Source organism: Triturus cristatus, chromosome 1_2 (genome assembly GCF_964204655.1).
Source record: "Triturus cristatus chromosome 1_2, aTriCri1.1, whole genome shotgun sequence".
Lineage (NCBI taxonomy): Eukaryota > Metazoa > Chordata > Amphibia > Caudata > Salamandridae > Triturus > Triturus cristatus.
In genome coordinates, this window is record NC_140580.1 from 86,892,003 (window position 1) to 86,914,656 (window position 22,654).

A 22,654-nucleotide genomic window follows, 5' to 3' on the forward strand; every position below is an offset into this window, starting at 1 on the left:
TACACTGTTGTCTGGTGGAGAGGGCCTGGTAGGATATAGGTCAGGATCATTGTCTTTGGGCGAGTCAGTGTTTTAGTCATCAAAACTCATCTATAGGTCCTGGCAGACCATCATCATTATCATTATCCCCATCACCCTGATTGTCAGGTGTAAGTGGTGGTGAGTGCTCAGGTGAAGTTGGCACAGGTAGACACTGAGGCGAAGGTGGTGATGGAAGAGGAGGAGGAGGAGGAAGAAGAGGAGGGGAAGGGTTTGTTCCAATATTTCACTTCTTCAATGGAATATGATATTACTCTTTGGCATTAGCCCCTCTCTTTAGAGTCACTTTAGTGGTATTGTGTCCAGTTTTTGGATGTATGACCAATATTTCCTGTTCTGGGTCCGGTTTCTGGAGCAGATCACCGAAACTGTGCTTTTTAGGTGACTTTGGTGTATCAGTCTGTTTCATTGCCGAAGGTTTCGGTGGCGACGGCTTCGGGGTTATTATTTTCGGATCCAAGGTGGTTTTCGGTGCCGAGTGGTGAGGTTCGGAGCCAGACTTTGTCTTCGACCTCGAAGGCTTTGTCTCGGTACCAGACTTGGCGTGGGGTTTTTCGGCGACGGAAGGCTTTTTGGTAGGCTTCAAACCGAGCCAGAAGGCGGGGCGTCTGAAGCGTGGTATCGGTGATGACCGGGGCCCAAGGGCGCGGGTTGGTCCGAAGTCTTTTATTCGGTTAACTTGGGATTCGGGGCAAGGTAGGGACTATACTTACAGTACGTTGTCCATTAGGGATATCTTCATCCTGGTCAGAACCATTGTCGGAAAGGGAGATCTGTCCCTGTTCCTCCGCGGCTCCGGTAGCGTCGCCGGCTAATTCATCAGATTGAGGTCCGAAGAGGTCCGGAATGAAGCCTGTGTGTTGGCTCTGCATGTCGCGTCGTCGAGCCCGACGGTCGTGAAGAGTTTTTTGCAGCATAAATCTCGACACGCGTCGCAGTCCAGTTCATTGTGTTCCGGTGACAAACACAGGTTGCACACTTCGTTTGAGTCAGTGCGTGGGTATTTTGCGTGGCACAGAGGACAGAATTTAAAGGGAGTTTATTCCATCGACAGAGTCGAACCTGGGGCTAGGTCCGACGGCCTACCACGAGCTCTCCGATCGAAATAGGGGTTTTATCAACAAACACGATACACAAAAAAGGAGAACGCGATCGGAAACAATACCGTTGAGGGTGAGTGTTCTACGCACCGAGGGAAACCAAAGGATCGGCATTGAACCGGAGCGCAGCAAAGTGAGTAACATTCGAACCCGATGGCGGAAAAAAACCAATCTGAAGTTGGAGTCGATGACCATGCGCACTATCACCGAAAGGAGGAGTCACCTACCTCGTGACTAGAAAGAATTCTTCGAAGAAAAAAAAGTGCAAATATCCGGGCCCAACACTAGATGGTCTATGCATAAGCATGTGATCTACAGCTCACATGCCTCAAACATTAGATTACATAGTAAGCTCTGTAGATGACTGCTGCTATACAGTAGCAAAGAGTTTAATTCTGTTAGTTTGGTTTATAAGGTAGTATTTTAACATATTGCATAACCTACTGTCACTATGTCAAGATAACAGATTTCTGTCCTGTCAGCAATTTGCTTTCACATGTTATCTATCTCCACTGATAAAATTAACATGTACAAATGGTCTTGATGAAATTTACGTACAAGGCTTAAAAAAAGTCCAATTAATTGAGCTCCATTACCAATATAACGTACCCCATACTCCAACTGAAAGACAATTTGAATGACTCCACAAGTATCGTCATTCTGTATATCTTACAGCTAAAATTCGGTAATTGTACGTACAGAGGATGCTTTGCTAACCAAATATTAAAGCGATGTTTGTCACTACCGTCTTGCTTTTACAACCATGAATATCAAGGCTAAGCTTCCTACAAATAAAAGGAAATAAGAAATTTACTGCCGGCATGAAAAATTCTCCTTGTCACAATACAGACTGAAATGTCGAAGAAAACATCAAAGAAAACCCTAAATTATACAGTTCTTCATCCAGATGAAAACACGGATAGCAATGAGAACAATTCTTTTAAAATTTCAATGGTGCAACAAGCACCCTCTGCCAACCTCTCCTCCACTTTCCCACAAAAAGAACTGCACAAAACATAACAGCCTGGAGAGGATCCTGGATTCGGTCTGCAAGGATGTTGGATACTATGGCACAAAACAATTTCTGACATTAATATCAGAGGGCCCACAGGCAAATGACAATTCACTACACTCTGAAGATAAATATGTTTAATACCTATAGGCAAGACAGTGAATCAAATGACCAAGTTTTACAGGAAATGTGTCTCACAGAAATCAGAAGAACTGAAAACGAACAACCACCCAGATACACTATTTTAAACCTGCAATCTCTCAAAAATCTAGCGTTCCCCGAATGAAAATAGCATTAAATTGAACAAAATAAAATGAACACTCTCCCATTTTGTCAACTTAATCTGCTCTCTTCCATTTTCATGCTTCTTAAAATATCATCAGCTTTTGCCATGCTACTCTGTTTCATCCAATACACTGATATCAACGACCGCTCTTCTGCGATTTTTCCTAACTCCCGTTCTGATCACTCATTTCAGTGGAGTGAGAATCCAACAGATCCTTCCTAACTCCTCGCCCTGTAGGTGCCTCCCCCACGCATCAGTTTTAAGGCTTCTCCTATTCTTTCTCTATAGAGACGATGGCTTAGTTCATCATCTCTTTTGGGTTTTCATACCATCTGGCAACGAGACAAAAATCACCTTTTCTTCTCCCACTTCACACCTGATCTCCCTCCAACTGTACATCTGTGATTGTGTCACTGTAATATGGCTCTCCAGTCTCTTCTGCTCAGTTCAAGATGGAAGTGCTTTAATCCCTTCACATCTACAACCGCTATTCATTTTTCTCCTGACAGCCTGGCTTTTGCCTTCTAGTCTAGGAATCTATGTACTGTTCAACCCTTCAATGTGTATGGAAGACTATATTATCACAGCAGTGTATGACCTAATCTCCCATTCTATGCCCCAATAATACTTAGCAAACTAGACTATTACAATAGTTGGTTAGTGTGCCACCCTCAGTAATATCTTTTTCCAGCAGATTAGGTGTTCAATTTGCCAACCAGGATCTTATTCAACCTGCCCAGAGATATGCCACCTCTCAATCTTGTATTAAAGCTGGGTGGCCCTCGGTCAAAAACAAGTCTTTTACAAGCTGTTGAGTGTGTTCAACCAAGTTCATGTTACTGCATCACGTGACCTCCTTAACATCATGACTTACTACACTCCCTCCAGACATCTCCATTTCTCACACCAAACCTCACTGGACAAACCTAATCCCTATGAGCAGCCTCTAGATTGCCTAGAGTCTGGTCTCCTAAACGGCTACCGTGCAGTCTTCGGGATGCCACCAGTTTTAAGAGCCATCTCAGGAAACTGGAGAGGAAGAACATATAAAGACACACATCGCATCCAAAACATAACAAGGCCACTTTGGGTATGTATCACGTAACTCCTCCATTTGTTGTTTTGTTTCACTTATAATCTTCCATAAATCAGCATCTTTGAATAAATGCTTCAATCAACTTCTTTGGTTTAGGTTCCACACCATATCTACAGTTCATGCTATGTAACGCTTTTTCTCTTAATTACAGTATTTCTGTATGAAATGTCAACGTGCTCCTGCCTATTAAGTCCAACTAGTTCAACAATAAATGCAACCTCATTGCCCTAACAGCACGGATACTGTGAAACATCCCTGGAAATATGACACCAGGTCAGAAATAATCCAAGAAAGCTCTAGACAGTGGCAGAAATTCCTACGTAGATGATGGCAAGTAAGAATGTCAGACGGGATATGTCACTTGCATTAAGCCTTCTTGACAGCATATTTAATTTTATATCACTCAGTAATACCAGATGGTGCAGTGGTTCCATTATTATCTCAACCAGATGTCTTCTTGGGAACTGCCTGACCAACAGCTACCAACAGCCATGAACCAGAGTCTGGGCTCTTACTATTCAAAGTAGAGGAAGATTAATCAAGATACGAAACTAAGTAAAATCAGTTGTTATTACCAAAAAGTATAACTCCTCTAGATTGTTGCACATGAAAAACTGCAATAGGAGTTATGAAATCAAAAATGTCAGGATTCTGGTCAGACCACAAAGGCGGACAAATGCAGACATCTCTAAGGGGAAAAGCAGCTCCAGACTTTTACTATGGATGGACATAGGACTGGAGACGTGTTGGTGTTATACCAGTGCACCAAGCAAACGCAGCAGAAGCGGAGAGATAAACTGGAGATGTAGAAAGTGGGGGAGGCCGTAACTTTTGTAAAGGCTATTTGTAAGTGCTGAACTTTGACCAGACTACTTACTGGTTAAGGGAGCTGCAAGCCTTTTAGAATCCTCATTGAAGCTGGAAAATGATATTTCACAGCAGAGCGGCACGTGAAAGTATCTGATAGCCAACACTGAAATACTAGTATACTTCATGCAGGTGGAGATTAAAAGAGGTGGACCTCTGATGCTGAGACGCTTACCCTGAAGCAAAGAGTTCAGTGAAAATGAATCAATCTGTGCTTTGATCTGGATTTTTTTATTGTATTCAGATTGTAATAATTATGTGTATGACTAAAATGTTTACCTTACCAACAGATCCCCCTCCAGATGTGGGACTTGGTGTGCCTGCATCATTAATTTCTTCAAGGAATATGGACAGTGCGGAGTAAAAACTCCCCTTTGAGCCAGAAGGTCAGTGTGTTGCCAATATAAGCAGTCTGCAGGCTGGACATACCAAATACATATGCTGTGTTTACACTCTTGGGCTGAGAGCCTGTAATACTGACCACACATCCATGACTCCTGGCCAAAATGCTCATTAAATTCTGACCAGCCTGTTTCCAGATGCAGTGCAGTTTTTCGTTGTCTGCAGCTACAGGAAAAATTAAGATAATGTCACCCCATTGAGTGTCCAGGGACCATGGATGGAACAATATTTATTCTCTTAACACATAAAATAACTTTTTTTGCTCTTCCAGCATGAAATAGATCAGTTTCTGAAAACAATCACAACAGCTGCATAAATAACTGCAAACTATTGCTCAAGATTCCTTTTACCGGTTCTTCATATTGCAGTGAACCTATATTGTGTTAACAAATTTATGCTTTTGGTGGTAAACATACCTACCCATGTAACAAAAAAGCCAATATAGAACACACTGAATTTGATTTTAAGTATTATTTACCATGAACGTTTTCTACCAGTCAGTCTATCTTCTTCTCACCCTCCTTGCTTCAAGATGCTAAGTAATATCCGAGAAACAGGCAGTCTTCCTAGCCATGTAAATTATAAAAAACTAAATAGATTAAAAAAGATAAATAGTATTGCTTCACTATTGCCAAGAGAATATTAATAGCAAGTAAGTCATTTGGAGCACCAATTTGTTGGTTTTCCTGTGGTAGACTGTGCTGTAGGCTAAGTTTCAGAGTGAGATTCTAAAGAAAAGTACCTCTAAGCATTTGACCTTCGGCATTCCAGGAGTCTTTACACAAACTCACAGACAATCAGAGATACAGGTCATTCTCTTCGCCACAGTGTAGTCTTGCCATGTCTAGTTCTCAGACTTCCTACTTTCCTAAGGCACACATGTGCCTCTCGCATTGGAGGGCACAACGGTTCATGGACAGAAAGAGAGTCAAGCACTTCTAACTACTGCTCAACATTCAAGGTGACAGTAGCACCAACTTACACCTCTCTGATGAAGTGCAACAAGAATGTAGTTAGGTGGGGATGCTCGAGGGTTCCGTTTACAGAGGGCATGACCTGGCAGTCTGGCAGGACTGTTCCTATTGGAGGAGGACCAAGGCTGAGTCGCATGTGCTTGCTCAGCATGTGAAGTGAAATAATGACCAAAAGAATGATGGGCTGCAATGCTGCTCCATCAATTGCCAGTGGTTGAAATGTTTGAAGGCATTCCACTGAGACTATTTTGGTTTCATTTTTAGCTAAAATTAAAGGAAATTGAGCTGTAAATTCAATCTTCCATTATGACACCAAAGTTGTAGTAGCTTGGCACACTATTAGAATACCGAATATTTCATGACTGTTCCTTTAAAACTGCCAAAAAACTTTGCCATTTTTTGACACTTTATTTGAATGCATACCAAGACAACCCCTTTGTTTCTAAAAATTTCCTTGGAAGAATCCAGCATCCACTGGGTAAGGAATAGGGAAATGATGGTGGTCTGGGCTACCATGCTTCAGTCAGTAAACTTTAGACCACACCACATTCAAAATTAATTGCCTACTACGATGGCTGGGTGCCTCTCATTACAAAGCTTTCAAAAACAACAGAATGTGGAAACCAGAGTAGACGATATGGAAATATTTACTGACTGCGTTGGTTATGCTGCTGGTAGCAGCAGATCTTGAGACCCGGACACCAATCGCTTTGCAGATGCTTGACATCTCAATGAGGAACAAGTCCGGGTAGAGTACTTCAACATTGACGCACACAGCTTTCGTGTCAGAGGGTAGCTTGATCTCAAAAGTGTGCCTAGAGACTGTCATTCTCAACCTGGTGGTCAGGGGCTACAGTTTCCCAGATTCACAAATCTAGAACATCATTACTGCGACAGCAAAGGATTAAAATGCTGTCCCTAACAGTGAATCCTGGGATTCCCTACGGAGAGTCATAGCTTAATCGACCACAATTATGTACTTGTGTCATTAGGAGTGGCCTAAAACACGGTTGCTTCCATTCCCTTTTTGTGGCAGAAAAACAGATCCAGAAAAGCTAGAAAACAAGGGCAATTTAGGAAGGAAATATTCAATTAGGTCTGAAGAGGTCTTTCTTCCCTAATTCAGTGTGTCTTGAAGTTCACTATCTAACAAAGTTCAAAACTGTTCCCAATATTGTGGTCTGATAAATCAGAGACACTTAAAGTGTGTATCCTCTGTCATTACCTTTCAGAAAAATCATGAAACATAGGGAAAAAGGAGAATGAATTCTAGCACAAGATACGACCCCCAAGGTATCCTGTGTGGCGGACTACATAAGTGTAATTGAGCGACCGTGGCGGCTGCCCAACTTTGTTGCAACTGCAGGGCTGCTGCCCTTAATGTTACTGGCCATTATTCTGTGCAGCCTATACTTGAATGTTCTTAATAATAACATTGAGAAAGAAAAATATAACTGACTAAATTGCTTTAAAAGTGCTCCACATGAGGATGACGTGAAGCAACACACTTCCATTAGCAATTTAGTATCTTCCCTTACTGCATTCATTTACTATGGAAAGCTGACCGGTTCAAACATTTTGGGTCCCACCATTATATGTGAGAATTAATGGAAATTTAGAATCTAGCATTCACAAAAACCCCATTCACAGCAACAAATACCACCAGAAAGGAAAATGTTACGTACCCTGTAAGCATCTGTTTATGACATGTAATGCTGTAGAGTCACATGCTGTGCATACTCCTGCCATCTAGTGTTGGGCCCAGCTGTGTGTAAGTTGTTTTTTCTTCGAAAAAGTCTTTCGAGTCTCGAGATACTGACACTTCTCCTCCTTGAAATAATGAGCATGGCCATTGACTCCATTGTTAAATTGGTTTCCTTCCCCCCGGGTGCGGATGGAATGTGACGCAAAGCAATGTATAAATAGGGAGATGAGGATAAAAGATAAATTGAAAGATACTGCAATAGATAGAGGTGTCCATGGAGGAGGGTGTATGCATGTGAATTTACAGCACTACGTGACACAAACAGATGATTACAGGATAAGTTCCATTTTCCGTTCGAGGCATGTGTGGTTATATATACACATGCTGTGCGTAGACTGTAAAGCAGTCCTCCCAAAAAGTGGTGGCTAGTCAGTAGGTGTTGCAGAAGATTTAAAGAGTGTACAGAGAACTGCCTGACCAACATTAGCGTGGTGTGGACCAGGTGGCTGTTTTGCATATATAAGCAATAGGGATGTTCCCCAAGAAGGCCATAGAGGCTCCTCTCTTCTGCGTAGCGAGCGCTCTAGGAGTGGGCAGACTTCTCTTAGCTTTAGCATAGCATGTCTGGATGCCTTTAACTATCCATATGTGCCTGACTTGGATAGAGCCTTTCCTTTGTGGGGTTCGGATCAAAGCAACAAAAAGTCGCTGTGTGTTTTTATATGGTCTGGTTCTATCAACATAGTACATGAGCGATTTGTGTACATTCAAAGTTTGGAGACCCCGTTTTGCAACTGAATCAGGTTGTGGAAAAAAACAGGAAGGTCAATGGACTGATTAAGGTTGAAGTGAGACACTACCTTAGGGAGGAATTTGGGAATGATGAAGAGAATGACCCAATCTATATGTACTTGAAAGTGAGGTTCTTTCAGGGTTAATGCCTGAAGCTCACTGACATACCTGAGTGAGGTCAAAGTAACCAGAAATGCCACCTTCCAAGAGAGGTAGTGGAGGGGGCTCAAAAGGAGGGCTCAGGAGTCACCTGAATACAGTATCGAGATTTCAGGAGGGTGCTGGTGGGAGCTGGGGAGGAATGGCACTTTTGAGACCCTTCATGAAAGCTTTAATGACCGGTATCCTGAAGAGACAGATGTGCTGTCTATTCTGAAGATAGGCAGTCATGGCGGCAAGAGGTAATCATATTGAGGTAAAGGCTGGACCAGAAACCTTCAAATGAAGTCAGTAACAGACAATGTCTTGTACTGTGGCTTTCAAAGGATCAATATCTTTTGAGTGACAGTAGTACACAAATCATTTCAATTTGGCTGCATTGCAGGCATGGGTGGTAGATCTGCATGCTTCCTTGAGAATGCTTATTCATCGAGGTGGACGATTAAGGCATCTAAATTCTATGACCCCAAGAGCCCAATCTCAAGGTTGAGGGATCAGGGGTCTGAGTGCCTGATTTCTCCATGCTTTTGTTGAGAAGGTCCAGCTTGCTGGGAGACTCTGGTGCACAACTAGAGAGAGTTCGAGCACAGTCGATAACCAGGCTGGTAGGCCCATGTGGGTTCCACCAGGATGAACGTGAGTGATGTCTGACGAAACCTCTGAACCACAAAGGGAAGAAGAGGAGGAAAAGCATAGGCAAATATCCCTGACCAGTTCATCCATAGTGCATTTTTGCTGGAATGTGGGTGTGGGAACCTGGAGGAGAAGTTTGGGCATTTGGCGTTTTCTGCCGTTGCGAACAGGTGTATCTGGATGCCTCATCTGTGAAAATAGCAAAGGAGTACTTGTGGGTGGAGTTCCCACTGTGGACTTGTTGCCACATCCTGCTGAGCAGGTCGGCAAAATCGTTGTCCATTCCCGGAAGATAATTTGATAGTAAATTAATTTTGTGGTCGACAGCACAACACCAAATGCTCTGGGATAATTGAGAGAGTTCAGGAGGGTGTCTCTCCCCCTTTATTTTTTTTGTTGCAGTTTTATATAGAGAGAACTCAACCCGAAGGTATCGGAGTGCTTTACATGAGCACCAGTTGCAATGCAGGTGGACACGTTAATTTTTAGGCACGGGGAGATTAAGGGCCATATGTACGTAGGTAAATACCGGTCGGTAACAGCTGAAAATCGGTAATTTTCCCGTTACCGACCGGTATTTAGCCCTTCCTAATGTAGGAGGCAGGTTTTAAGGATTCGGTAAAATACCGAATCCTTATTTTAAGGAATCGGTAAAATACCGAATCCTTAAAAGGTATGTAGGAGGCACTCAAATGAGTGCATTTTTGCATTCAGGATTCGTTATTTACCACCAACTACAAGTTGATGGTAAATACCGAATACCTTTAAAAAAGCAATAATTTGCTTTTTTCAAGGTGCCATGTGGCAGACATACATGCCCTTAGGGCATGTATGTGCGCCACATGTGCACACATGCACGATTCAGGGGTGCAACAGGGTGTCAATGTGACACCCTGCCACACTTGAATATGCTCCCACTAGTACCGATTCGGTAAATACCGAATCGGTAATAACGAATATTACCGAATCGGTAAAAATTACCGAATGTTTACCTACATTCTATTTACCGATTCATAAATACCGAATCGGTAGAATTCGGTATTTAGGAATTGGTAATGAATATGCTACTTACCAGTATGCATCTGTTCTTGGCATGTAGGGCTGCTGACATTCATATCTGTGCATAGATCGCCGCCTAGTGTTGGGTCCGGATGTTTGCACGTTGTTGTCCTGGAAGAGTCTTCGAAGTATCCTGGGATAGGTGACTCCTCCCCTGGACTACAGTGCGCATGGGCATCCTCTCCATCCTCAGATTGTTTTTCGCCATTGTGGCAGTGATGGAGTAGATCTAGAAAGTGATGACCATGCTTACAGTAATTCTGAGAGCTGCAGCTGCTACAGGCGCCGGGGAGGAGGGAGGGCGATATGAATGTCAGAAGCCCTACATGCCAAGAACAGATGCATACTGGTAAGTAGCATATTCAGTTCGAGGCATGTGGGCTGCTGAATTCATATCTGTGCATAGAATATATAGCAGTGCCCTCTTATTAGCGGCGGCTACCAGTGCCAGCTGCAGCGGTCTGAAAAAGAGTTTTGAGAACAGCCTGTCCTACAGCTGCCTGCTGTTTTGCTTGCACATCTACACAATAGTGTTTGGTAAATGTATGTGTAGTGGACCAGGTGGCTGCTCTACATATGTCATGCAAAGGAATGTTTCCTAGGAAAGCCATTGAGGCCCCTAACTTACGTGTTGAGTGGGCTCGTGGGGGAATCGTTAAAGTGCGTTTAGCCTTTTGATAGCAAATTTGAATACATTTAACGATCCATCTGGCTATTCCTGCTTTGGAGATAGCGTTACCTTTGTGGTGTGGGGCAAAGGCAACGAAAAGTTGTTGTGTTTTCCTAAAGGGTTTAGTCCTGTCGATATAATACACGAGGGCCCTTTTGACATCTAGTGTATGGAGTGCCCTTTCTGCGACAGTTTGTGGGTTTTGGAAGAAAACGGGCAGTTCAATGGTTTGATTCATGTGGAACTGCGATACCACCTTTGGCATGAATTTGGGGTTGGTACGTAGTACGACCCTGTTGGCGTGAACCTGTATAAATGGCTCTTGAACGGTTAGTGCCTGGAGTTCACTAACTCTTCTCAAAGAAGTGATCGCTACTAGGAAAGCTACTTTCCAGGTAAGGAATTGAATCTCGCATGAGTGTAGAGGTTCAAAGGGTGGACCCATCAGGCGTGTGAGGACCAAGTTGAGGTTCCACATTGGGGCTGGTGGGTGGCTAGGTGGAATGACTCGTTTGAGTCCTTCCAAGAATGCTTTGATGGCAGGCACTCTGAATAGAGAGAGGTGCTGCCTGGTTTGTAGATAGGCTGATAACGCGGTCAAATGGACACGTATAGAGGTGTACGCCAGATTGCATCGGTATAGGTGTAATAGGTAACAAATAATGTTTTGGATGGATGCGTCTAGCGGGTTAATGTCATTATTATTGCAATAAATGACGAACCTCTTCCATTTTGCTGCATAGCAAGCTCTGGTAGTGGGTCTCCTGGCCTCCTTAATGATGTCCATACAGTCAGGTGGCAGGTTTAGGTAGCCAAACTCTAGGACTTCAGGAGCCAGATTGCCAGGTTCAGCTGTTGCGGATCTGGATGCTGAATCTCTCCACGGTTCTGCGTCAAATGCTCGGGTTTGACCCGCAGCCTTTGATGCGGCACCACGGAAAGTTTGAGAAAGGTGGTGTACCACGGCTGGCGTGCCCACGTTGGAGCAACCAGGACGAGCGTCAGTGAGTGTTGACGCAGTTTGCGTGCCACCAGCGGTATCAGTGGTGCTGGGGGAAAAGCGTACGCAAATCTGCCGGACCAGTTCATCCATATCGCATTGCCCTGCGACTGCGGATGTGGGAACCTGGCGGCAAAGCTTTGGCATTTTGCGTTTTCGCTTGTCGCGAATAGGTCTATCTCTGGATGACCCCACTGCTGGAAGTACGGTTGGAGTACTGATGGGTGTAACTCCCACTCGTGCATCTGGTGGCTGTGTCTGCTGAGCAGATCCGCCATCTGGTTGTCCTTGCCGGGGAGGTGTTCTGCCATGAGGAACATGTTCCTTTGAATGGCCCACTTCCACATGCTCTGAGCCAGATGAGACAACTGTGGAGAGTGTGTTCCTCCCTGCTTCTGTATGTAGTACATGGCAGTCATGTTGTCCGTCCGGATCAACACGACTTTGTTGCACAAGTGTACTTTGAATGCTTTCATAGCGAGGAAGATTGCCATCAGCTCTAGAAGGTTGATGTGCATCTTCTTTTGTTGTTGTGTCCATAGTCCCTGCACTGTGTAATGGAGTACATGAGCTCCCCATCCCTGGAGAGACGCGTCCGCCGTCAGTATTATCTGTGGGACAGGCTCTTGGAACGGTCGGCCCTTGCAAAGGTTTTGTGGATTCCACCAATGCAGAGAGTTGTATGCCCGACCGCTCACCAACACTAGGTCTTTCAACTGTCGTTGAGCCTGATTCCACTGACGTGCTAAGCACTCCTGAAGCGGGCGCATATGTAGTCTCGCGTGGGGGACTATGAAGATGCAGGAGGCCATCATGCCTATCAACTGCATGAACACTCGCGCGGGAAGGGAGTGTTGTGGTTTGAACTTGGAAATCAGCATTTGCATGCTGTTGATTCTCACCAAATTTGGCTGAGCTGTGGCCGCCAGAGTGTCTATAGTCGCACCTAGGTACTGTTGTACGTGTGCGGGCTGTAGATGGGATTTTGGGTAATTTAGTGAGAACCCCAAACTGTGAAGGAGGTGAATGGTGCGGGACATGTGGCTGGCACATTGCTGGGCTGACTTCGCTTGAACGAGCCAGTCGTCCAGGTAAGGGTAGACGTGTATGTGCTGCCTCCGTAGATGTGCCGCCACAGTAGCTAGGCACTTTGTAAACACCCTTGGTGCCGTTGTCACGCCGAAGGGAAGGACTTTGAATTGGTAGTGCTGCCCTTGAACAGTGAACCTGAGGTATTTTTTGTGTGAGGGGTGAATGGGTATGTGGAAATACGCATCCTTGAGGTCCAGTGTGGCCAGAAAGTCTCCCTGCTTGAGCAGCGGGAGGACTTGCTGTAGAGTGAGCATGTGAAAATGCTCGGAAAGAATGCATCTGTTTAGGGGTCTCAGGTCTAATATAGGTCTGAGTGACCCGTCCTTTTTCGGTATTAAAAAGTACAGGGAGTACACCCCCGTACCTTGCTCGTGGACGGGTACGACCTCTATTGCGCCTTTTAGAAGCATACTTTGCACCTCCTGCTGTAAGAGCGTTAAGTGCTCTGAGGACATAGGACGGTTTTTTGGAGGTATTGTGGGTGGAGTGGAGGTTAGTTCTAGACAGTAACCGTATTTGACAATATCTTTGACCCACCTGTCCGTGGTGATGGAGTTCCACGTGGACAGGAACCTTTGTAGCCTTCCCCCGACAGGTGTTATGTGGTCGGGAGGAAGGGAGAGGGCGTCACTGCTTGTTCTTGGGGGAGGACCTGGTGTTGCCGTAGCCGCGTCCTCTGCCCTTTGTACTGGAGCCACGATATCCACCCCGGGTGTTTTTATCGTAGGTGGTTTGTGTATTGCCCTTGTTGTATGTTTGCTGTGACCCCTGTCCTCTACCTGCTCCTCTATTTCCGGGGCGACGAAAGGAGCCGCTCCGAAAGGACTGAGTCTGGAGAGCCCCCATGGACTTTGCAGTGTCCGTGTCCTTTTTTATTTTCTGTAGGGTGGTGTCAACCTCCGGGCCGAATAAATAGTCGGGGTTGACAGGCTGGTTGAGTATGTTGTTTTGCACCTCAGGTTTGAATCCGGAGATTCGTAACCAGGCATGTCGTCGCAGCATGACGCTAGTGTTTATGGCCCTGGCAGCTGTGTCTGCGGCATCCAGCGCACACTTGATGGATGCGTTTGTGAGGAGCTGTCCCTCCCTGATGAGGATCTCTGCACCTTCTCTGTATTGGTCAGGGAGATGTTGGAGTAGTTGCTCTAATGTGTCGTAGTGCGCTCTATCGTAGCGAGCGAGGAGCGCTTGAGTATTGGCAATGCGCCATATGTTGGCTGCCTGGGCGGCAACCCGTTTGCCAGAGGTCTCTAACACCTTGGACTCTTTGTCCGGGGGAGGAGCGTCACCTGTTTGTGAGTGTGCCCTCTTGCGAGCATTCGCAACGACAATGGAATCCAGAGGTAATTGGCCTCTGATGTAAGTAGGGTCCCCAGGCGCTGATCTGTATTTCTTGTCGATCCTGGGGTTTATCACTCTTGCCCTGGTGGGTTCCTTGAAGATGTCCTTTGCTGGTTTGAGGACACCCTTCAACATGGGTAGAGTTTTTATATTCCTTTCTGAGGATGCGAAAGTATCCATAAGAAAGTCGTCCTCGACGGTGTCCGAGTGAAGTTGCACCCCATGATTGGCCGCAGCACGTTCAATTAGAGCGTTGAACGCTGCAGTGTCCTCTGTGGGAGATGTTTTTGCTCCATAGAGTTGCGGGTCTTGTGCATCCATAGGTGCACCTGGGTCCACAGGGTCATCCCAAGTTTGATCAGGGTCCTGTTGGCCGTCAGGGTCCATGTCTCCGGGGTAGGGGACTTGGTCACCCATGTAGTCCACCAACGCATCCGTGTCGGAGTGTGTGGGAGAGAAGGATTGTGGATCCTGGTAGGGTGAGTGGAAAGGTTCGTAAAGAACTGGTTCTGAAGCCACAGGCAGCTTTCTTTTAAGTGGAATCCTGAAGGAGTCCAAAGCCGGCTCCGAAGTTATTTTCCTTTTGTGGATAATCATCCTGCCGGTGTCGGCGTCGATTAGATGCGATGGAGACGTCTCCGCAGAGCGTTCGGCAGGCGTGATCGTGGTGTGGGTGACCCGTGTCCTGATTTGGAACAGTTTCGGGGCCGTGGATGGTGGCAGGCCAAAAGTAATGTTGGCTGGTGCCGAAGAGGCTGCTGGAGCTTTAATTGGCTCGGAGCCCGACGTGTCCTGGAGGACCATTTTCTTTTTTGTGCTTTGCGCAGCAATGGGTCGCGTTTGGAGCGCCCTTGATTCTTTTGCACCGACCGGTTCCGTCGAAGCGGTCGTGGATTTTTTCAGTGCCGGTGGGTCATCGAGTCGAGGGGCGGGAATGGCCGTCGACTTCTTCGATGAGTGTGGCTTTGGTGTTGCCGTGGAAGCGGTGTGAGACGCAGCAGGCTGTTTGACCTTTGGGGTCGGAGTCGATTGCGTCGGTGCCGGGAGCCGAGCAGGTTTGGTGGTACCGAAGGCCTTCTTCCTTGTGTCGACTCCGACGTCGGCCGCTTCGAGTTCGGCACCGAAGTCTCGTTTGGTGCGCTCGGTGCCGATGTGTTTTGCTGGCGTCGAAGGTGTGGAGGGCCTCGATCCGACCAGCGCCACTTTCGGTTTCGGTTTCAATTGAACCAATACAGCTTTCGGTTTCGGTTTCGAAGAAGGGAAACCAGCCGTTTTGGGCATTAATGGCTGCCGCTGACTGTCCGAGGCCGGGCCCGAGGGCGGGGCCGAAGAACTGCGGGATAGGTCTTGGGTAAGGCCTGAAGGCGATCCCTCGACCGGAGCCATAGACTGTTGCACTGGGCTTTCCTCAGTCTGAACGGGTAGGCCTTGCTCGTCACCGGAGCTACTCTCTTCGGCCCCTAAGGCCTCATTGTAGTCTCCTACCTCGGTGTCGTCTTCATCTCTGCGAAAGAGTGTTTCGTCGACGTCTTCCGATCCGGAGTCATGTTCGGAAGTGGGACTGGAGGGTAGGTTCTCCACTTCTTCGACATCTTCGGTCTAGGCGTTGAAGATGTCGGCCGGGGCCGGTGCCGCTTGCTGCGCCTCGAGTCTCGCCGCTCGTCGATTCCGTAGAGTCTTCTTGGATCGAAATCTGGCACAGGCCATGCATGTAGATTCGTCGTGATCCGGTGAAAGGCATTTGTTGCACACCGGATGGACGTCGACGTGGGGATATTTCGCATTGCATACCGGACACCTCTTGAATGGTGTCCTCGATTCCATCGTTAATGTCGAATCGACGGTCGGGTAAGATGCGAAAGTTTGTTCTGGAAGTTAGTAAACTAACAAAGATACTATCGATACCGATCGAGAACAGTACCGACGCGAACTAAAGGCCTTTTGGCCTGAAAAAATATTTTCCTAACTTGAGTCAAGATAGCACATCCGAACCCAATGGCGGAAAAAAACAATCTGAGGATGGAGAGGATGCCCATGCACACTGTAGTCCAGGGGAGGGGTCACCTATCCCAGGATACTTCGAAGACTCTTCCAGGACAACAACGTGCAAACATCCGGACCCAACACTAGGCGGCGATCTATGCACAGATATGAATTCAGCAGCCCACATGCCTCGAACATAAGAATTATCTACATATGGCCCTAAGTGATTTGCCCAGAATCACTGGGTGCTTGATTGTCCCTACCAAGACTCGAGCTTGGATCCCCAGCTTCAAAGTCGGCCGCACTAACACTGGTTTCAGAAGGTAAAACATGGCTGTCATATTGTCTGTCCGGACAAGAACAACCTTGCCTATCAGGTGAGGTAGGAAAGCCTTCAACACCAGGTGAACGGGTAGAATTTCCAGGTAGTTAATGTGGAGGCCTCAGTGCTTGGCTTCTCACTGACCCTGGACAATCAGTTTTTTAAAGTGTGCACTCCAACCCATAAGGGAGATGTTCGTTGTAACTATCCTCTGAGGAACTTGGTCGAGGAAAGGCTGCCACTGCAACAGGTTGTTGCCGTTTCACCACTACAGAGAGCGATAAGTGAGGCGCCCGGTCAACACTAGATCGTGCCAATGAAAATCTGCTTGAGACCACTGTTGCACTAAGCATTCTTGCAAAGGATGCAGGTCAAGCCTGGCATGAGGTGCTATGGAATTGTAGGCCATCATGCCTAGGAGGCACATGATTGTTCTGACTGGGTTGTTGATTGATTGGAACAAAGGGAGCAGTGCCTGAAAAGGCTGGATCCTGGCAGAGTTTGGATAGGCTATGTCTACCTCCAAGTTTAGAATAGCCTCCATGTAGGGTTGAAGCTGAATGGGGTTATAGGTGATAATTTGTGGTGTTGATAGTAAACCCTAAGTGATGAAGAAGTTCTGTTGTGACCTTTGAATGTTCGTGGCACTGCTGTCAGGTGGAACTTTTGATCAGCCAGTCATCCAGATATAGGAAAATGTGGATGTTTTGTCTGCACAGGTGCATGGCCACCAACTTAAGACACTTGTTAAACACCTGAGGAGCAGTAGTGATCCGAAAGGGGGGCACTTTGAATTGGTAATGCATTCCGCTGACCACAAACCTCAGATACGGCGATGAGCAGGATGCATTGGTACGTGGAAATAGGCATCCTTCAGGTCAAGCGCGGCCATAAAGTTACCTTGCTGGAGAAGCAGAATGATCTCCTTAAGGGTAACCCATATGGAAATGCTCTGACAGAATGCATTCATTTAGGAGCCTGGGGTTCAGTCTTTGTTGGGTATTAGTAAGTATGGAGCACCCACTCCCGCGCCCTGCTAATGGCGGAGGACGGGTTCTATAGCCCCTTTGAGAAGAAGAGGTTTGACCTCCTTGAGTAGTCTGTGGTGTTCTGGTGAGAGTCTGCATTTGCGAAGTGGAATGGTGGGAGGCACTGTAATGAGCTCCAGACAATAATCATGCTGGATAATATGCAAAATCCACTGGTCTGAGATGATTGTTTGCCAAGTGGGAAAGAAGCTTTTTAAGCAGCCCCCGGCCGGTGTTCTATGGTCGGGGGGAGAAGAAGGGGCAAGTCAGGGCTTGGTGGAGGTTGCAGCTTCTTTTGGAGAGTCACCCTTGCATATACCTCTGTAACTGTTCCCCCTATAGCTGACAGGACGTGGAGGCATCAGGGGAGGTGGTCTTTGAGCCTCCACAGTAAGGGGAGCAGCGGGGAGCGGGTGTCTGAAGTGTCCCCATGGACCAAAGAGAAGCAGACCATCAAAGGGCATGGTCAGCAGGTTCCGCTGAACTTTCGGCTTGAAGCCAGAGATATCGAGCCAGGCACTGGAATTTACCTCCCCCTCCACCCCCCAGCTGCATCTGCTGCATATAGGAAAGAGCAAATAGAGGTGTTAGATATCAGCTTGCCTTCAGAAAAAATCTCGTCCCCTTTTTCTATGCTCCTCTGGGAGGTATCGGAGGAGCTCCTCCATTTCGTCCCAGTGGGCATTATCATATCTTGCTAGAAGGGTGACAGAAACACAGGATTGTTTGGCTGACTGCGCAGCCTCCCTTTACCTGCCACAACTATGAGTTTAATAACCTTTTTTGGCCTCAGGCCGTCCCCGCTGGTCTAGGAGTTGGCTCTCTTATGAGCAGTAGTGACCACCAGAGAGTCAGACAGGAGCTGACAACAAATAAAGATCAGGGATAAGGGGAGGTTTTATATTTTTTAATCCATCCTAGGTGTTAAAACCCCAGCTCAGACAGAGTCTTTAAAAATGTCAGGAGTGTGACATAGTAAGCCGTTGAGCTTGGGGAGGTACTGAGTGGTGCGGCGAGTGGAGACAAAGGTTTCAAAGAGGAAGTCCTCCTCTAAGGGCTCAGCGTTGAGTTTCACTTTATGAAAGGAGGTAGCCCTACCAATGAATTCTGATAGGATGTGGAATCATCTGGGCGGGAGGGCAAGGTAAAGGTCAGGTTATTTGTCCCCTTGTGGGTCTACATCGTAGAAGTCCCATGGATCACCCTGCAGAGGAGTATCACATGTGTTATCACCCCACGCCCACCCATGTCAGAGTGTGGAGACCCCTGAGGTGTGATGTCCCCTGGAGAAGAAGGTAGGGAGGGCTGAGGCTGAGGAACAGGGTGAAGTGATGGTTGTACAAGGGGTATAGGGCTGGTAGCCTTATCCCCTTTTCTGCATTGTTTTGCTGGAATTGGAATGTCCAAGGCTTCTTCAAAGGCTAGCTAATGTCTCGAAGGTGGAGCAAGACCCATAAGGTGGGCAAAGACGTGGCCTGTGTGGGGCTGAATGACCAAATGTGTCTGCCTTGAGTCAAGCTCCTCCTGTAACTTATGGAGAATCATCTGGACTGCGCCGGTGTCGTACTTGCTAGTCGACACCAAGGTATTTGGCTTCAAGGGTACCTTTGGTATCGCCACAGAGAAGGATCTAGTCAGTGCCATGTCGCTTGGTGTCGAAGTGGTTAGTCTCGCCTGCTTCTTCGGCACCGAGCTTGACCAGGGCAGGGTGTCCGAAGTGGTCTGTCTGTGCCAACCATGGACCTAAGACAGTGGTGGTCCAAATGCCTGTCTCTGGTGCTCTAGAGTGGCTGAGTGCCCTTTAGCTGAAAGCTGCTCGGGTTGAGGGTGGGATCAAGAGCAAGGGGGTGCCGTACTCATGGACTGCTGGGATGGAGGAAGGTCCTCGATCCCCTGGTCGTAGCCAGAACTTTCTTCAGGGGAGAAAGCCTCTTCATCTGCATCAGAAGGTTGTGAAAGATGTTCCCCCTCGATACCCTTGGGACCGAAGTGGTATAGGGTATCATCTCTGCCCCTACGTGACATCTTGAGTCGATGGGAGCAAAGAGTCTTCTTGGAGCAGAACGAGCTGCAAGCGTCATAGGTGGCCTCGTTGTTTTCCAGCAACAGGTACAGACTGCAGACCTTATGGAGATCAGTCCCAGGATATTTAGAGTGGCAGCGAGGACAATACCAGAATGGAGTCTGTTCCATTATCGTCGAGGCATGGTGGAGAGACAGGACAGAGAGATGGCAGAAGGCCCGAAGGGCGAGGCCCAGGAGGTTCCACGGTCGACCGGACCACACTCGAGCAAAGTAATCAAACGTCGGCCCAAGACGGAATGCAAGTGAGAGGCCATCAAAGTACAATACAGACGGGAAAGAACCGTGTGAACCGAAAAGAGGACCACAACAGTGTCGACACAGAGAACACACACGAACCAGACAGCAGAAAGAAAACAATCTATCAATGGAGTTGATGGCCATGAGCATTATCACCAAGAGGAGGAGTCACAGTACCTTGTGTAACTCAAAAGACTTCTTCGAAGAAAAAAGAACTTGCACACTTCTAAGCCCAACACTAAATGGCAGGAACATGCACAGCATGTGTATCTACAGTCACACATGCCTTGAACATGAGGTTACAGCCAACCTACAAGAAAATATCTGGGACATACTACCATGAAAATCAAGCACCAACAGATACCTTATAGGGCAGCAGGAGGCAATATCTTGGCTTACTCAACATCTTTTGTGCAGAAAGAGTACTCTAACAACCTAAAAAATGGTTTGATCATCTAGAACACTTAGTTGTTGCATATCCTTTGTCGACAACCGTTATGCTGACTAGTCCTAGGCGGGGAACTTCGCTCCGTTCGCGGAGCTTTCTGCACTCCGCGGAGTGCAGAAAACTCCGCTTCGCGATGTGCTGCACAGTTTTTTCTGCGATCGCTAACAGTAAGTTCGTGAGCGCGAGCTGCCGCTCGGGTAGAATTTCTACCTGAGCGGCAGGAATACCAGCACAAACTGCAGATCGCACTGCACTCCGCCACTCGGAGGAACTTCGCTGAGTTTTATTTTTGTAACTTCGCGGAGTGCCACGTAGCAAAACTCCGCGAACTATGCCCAGGCCTACATTGCTGACCTTGCCATCACAGTAATACAACAAGAGGGTTAACCTGACTACAAACATCAAAATAGCAGACACAAACTGCAGAGAAAGGTAACAGGTCATGCACACACCCTATGCAAAACGAAAGTGAGAGCAAAGGCACCCCATTCCCTTTACGAAGCCCAACTGTGTTATAAGTTCAGAGTGGACGTACATAGGCTGCCGATCTGCCTGGTCCACGCTGTGCCACGATAGCACCGGATACAGCCTTTATCCAGCCATGCATATCTTCAGGACTATTCGCCTGCAATGGAATAAAAAGTAGATGTTTTTAACACAATCATCATTCTCCTACAGAAGGCACCTTGGCACATTTTGTCTGACATTCTTACTAACACTTTCAAATACTTCCAAAGCACAGACCTAACCATCCTCATACAGATATCATCAACCTAATATAAACACACGATTCTCCATATACAAGTACCACCAGGAACACAACTCCTACAGAGTTAAGATAATTGTCGAATGGCAAGATTACATCCAAATCAAATTCATCTGAATGCCGAAACGTAACATATAATACTTTAGTGATAAAGAGGAAGGTTTAAATAAGCACTTACAAGTGAAATAAGTTTCACATTTTTGACTAACCCTCTCCTCAAAACACAGGAAATGGCATAGACATTTGTTTTGGGTTTTGGAGACGTTAGCTATCCATGTACACAAACATACCAGTTACAAATGTCCACCTGTACCGGTTCTTCTCTTTTCTGAGCCTGCCTGAACTTTAATGTGTTCATCATGATTTAGATTTGTACCTTGGCACATCTCTGCCCGCAATATGACATGTATTATCATCACTGTGCTAAGGTCAGAATTCTACCAGGACCTACCACCATTGTACCAGGGTCAGCATGTTGCCAAGATTAGCATCACTGTGCCATAGCCAACATGTTACAAGGGATTGTCACCACTGTACCATGTCCAGCATTTTATCAGAAATTACCACCATTGTGAGCATATTCACTAGGATTACAGCCATTGTCTCTAACGCCCACTTAGCTTTTTTTAATCCCTCATTCATATGGACTCCTTTTATAAACAATTGAACCATACTTTGTCATTTTTCCTTGTGTTATTTATTCTTTTTTCAATATTTTCCAGAGATGATTTATTAACATTAGCTATTTATAAAGCACTCTAATGAGCAAGTTACTTCCCTTCGGTAGTGCTTTTTCTGGTAGATACTCTCCCTACCCGTAGATACCTCACATTAGAATATTGCCCAGCCATCAGACTTGATCCAGAAACTCTTGACATATCTTTAAGCGCCGGTAGGAGTTGTGGATCAGCTCTGTGTTGCCCATATAAGCGTCACCCCGGCAGGCTGACATCAGTTTCTTTTGTGACTATTTCTGCATCAAGACACAGATCCACGTAAAAAGACAATGTTAGACCAGTGTGCAGTGTTCAATGGGATTTTAAGGGTAAAGAACCCAGATCGCAGAGTGGGAAGGATGGGAGTTTCTGTGAGGAATCTGCAATTAGAGTAATTACCAGAAAAAGCATTACCAAAGGTTAGTAGCTTCTTCTTTTGTTAGAGACTTCTAACCATATTTTTCTCACCTTAGAAAACATACCAAAACAATACCTCCCTGGAGGTGGGTCTGCGAACTGGCAATACCCAGAAAATCCTAGAGGCAAAATGGCCATCTCGACAGACCTGACTGTGTAGGCAGTGAATGTATGGAGTGACACTAATGTAGCAGCATGGCAGATGTCCAGGAGAGAAACTCCACGTGCTAACACAGAAGTAGCGGCTTGCAAACCTTCAGGAGGCTGCTTCCCAGCTAATGCATAGCAGATATTAATACAAAATACAATCCATCCAAGGATGGTTCACTTCTGCACAACCTTGGTATTTTTTGCTCCACTGAACCCAATGAAGATTTAACTGTCCACCGGATGGTCTTTGGTGCGATCAATGTACAACAAGATAT

At 46.5% G+C, this 22,654-nt stretch overlaps 1 protein-coding gene across 11 annotated transcripts in view; it reads right to left on the reverse strand.

Moving 5' to 3' along the window:
• Positions 1-22,654, reverse strand: part of PLEKHA1 (pleckstrin homology domain containing A1) — a 420,928-nt gene that overhangs the window by 55,021 nt on the left and 343,253 nt on the right. For all 11 annotated transcript variants that reach the window (XM_085602488.1, XM_085602477.1, XM_085602505.1 and 8 more), the window contains one exon: positions 20,866-20,955. In XM_085602488.1, the coding sequence (XP_085458614.1) occupies positions 20,866-20,955 (90 nt within the window). The remainder of the gene's footprint in view (positions 1-20,865; positions 20,956-22,654) is intronic.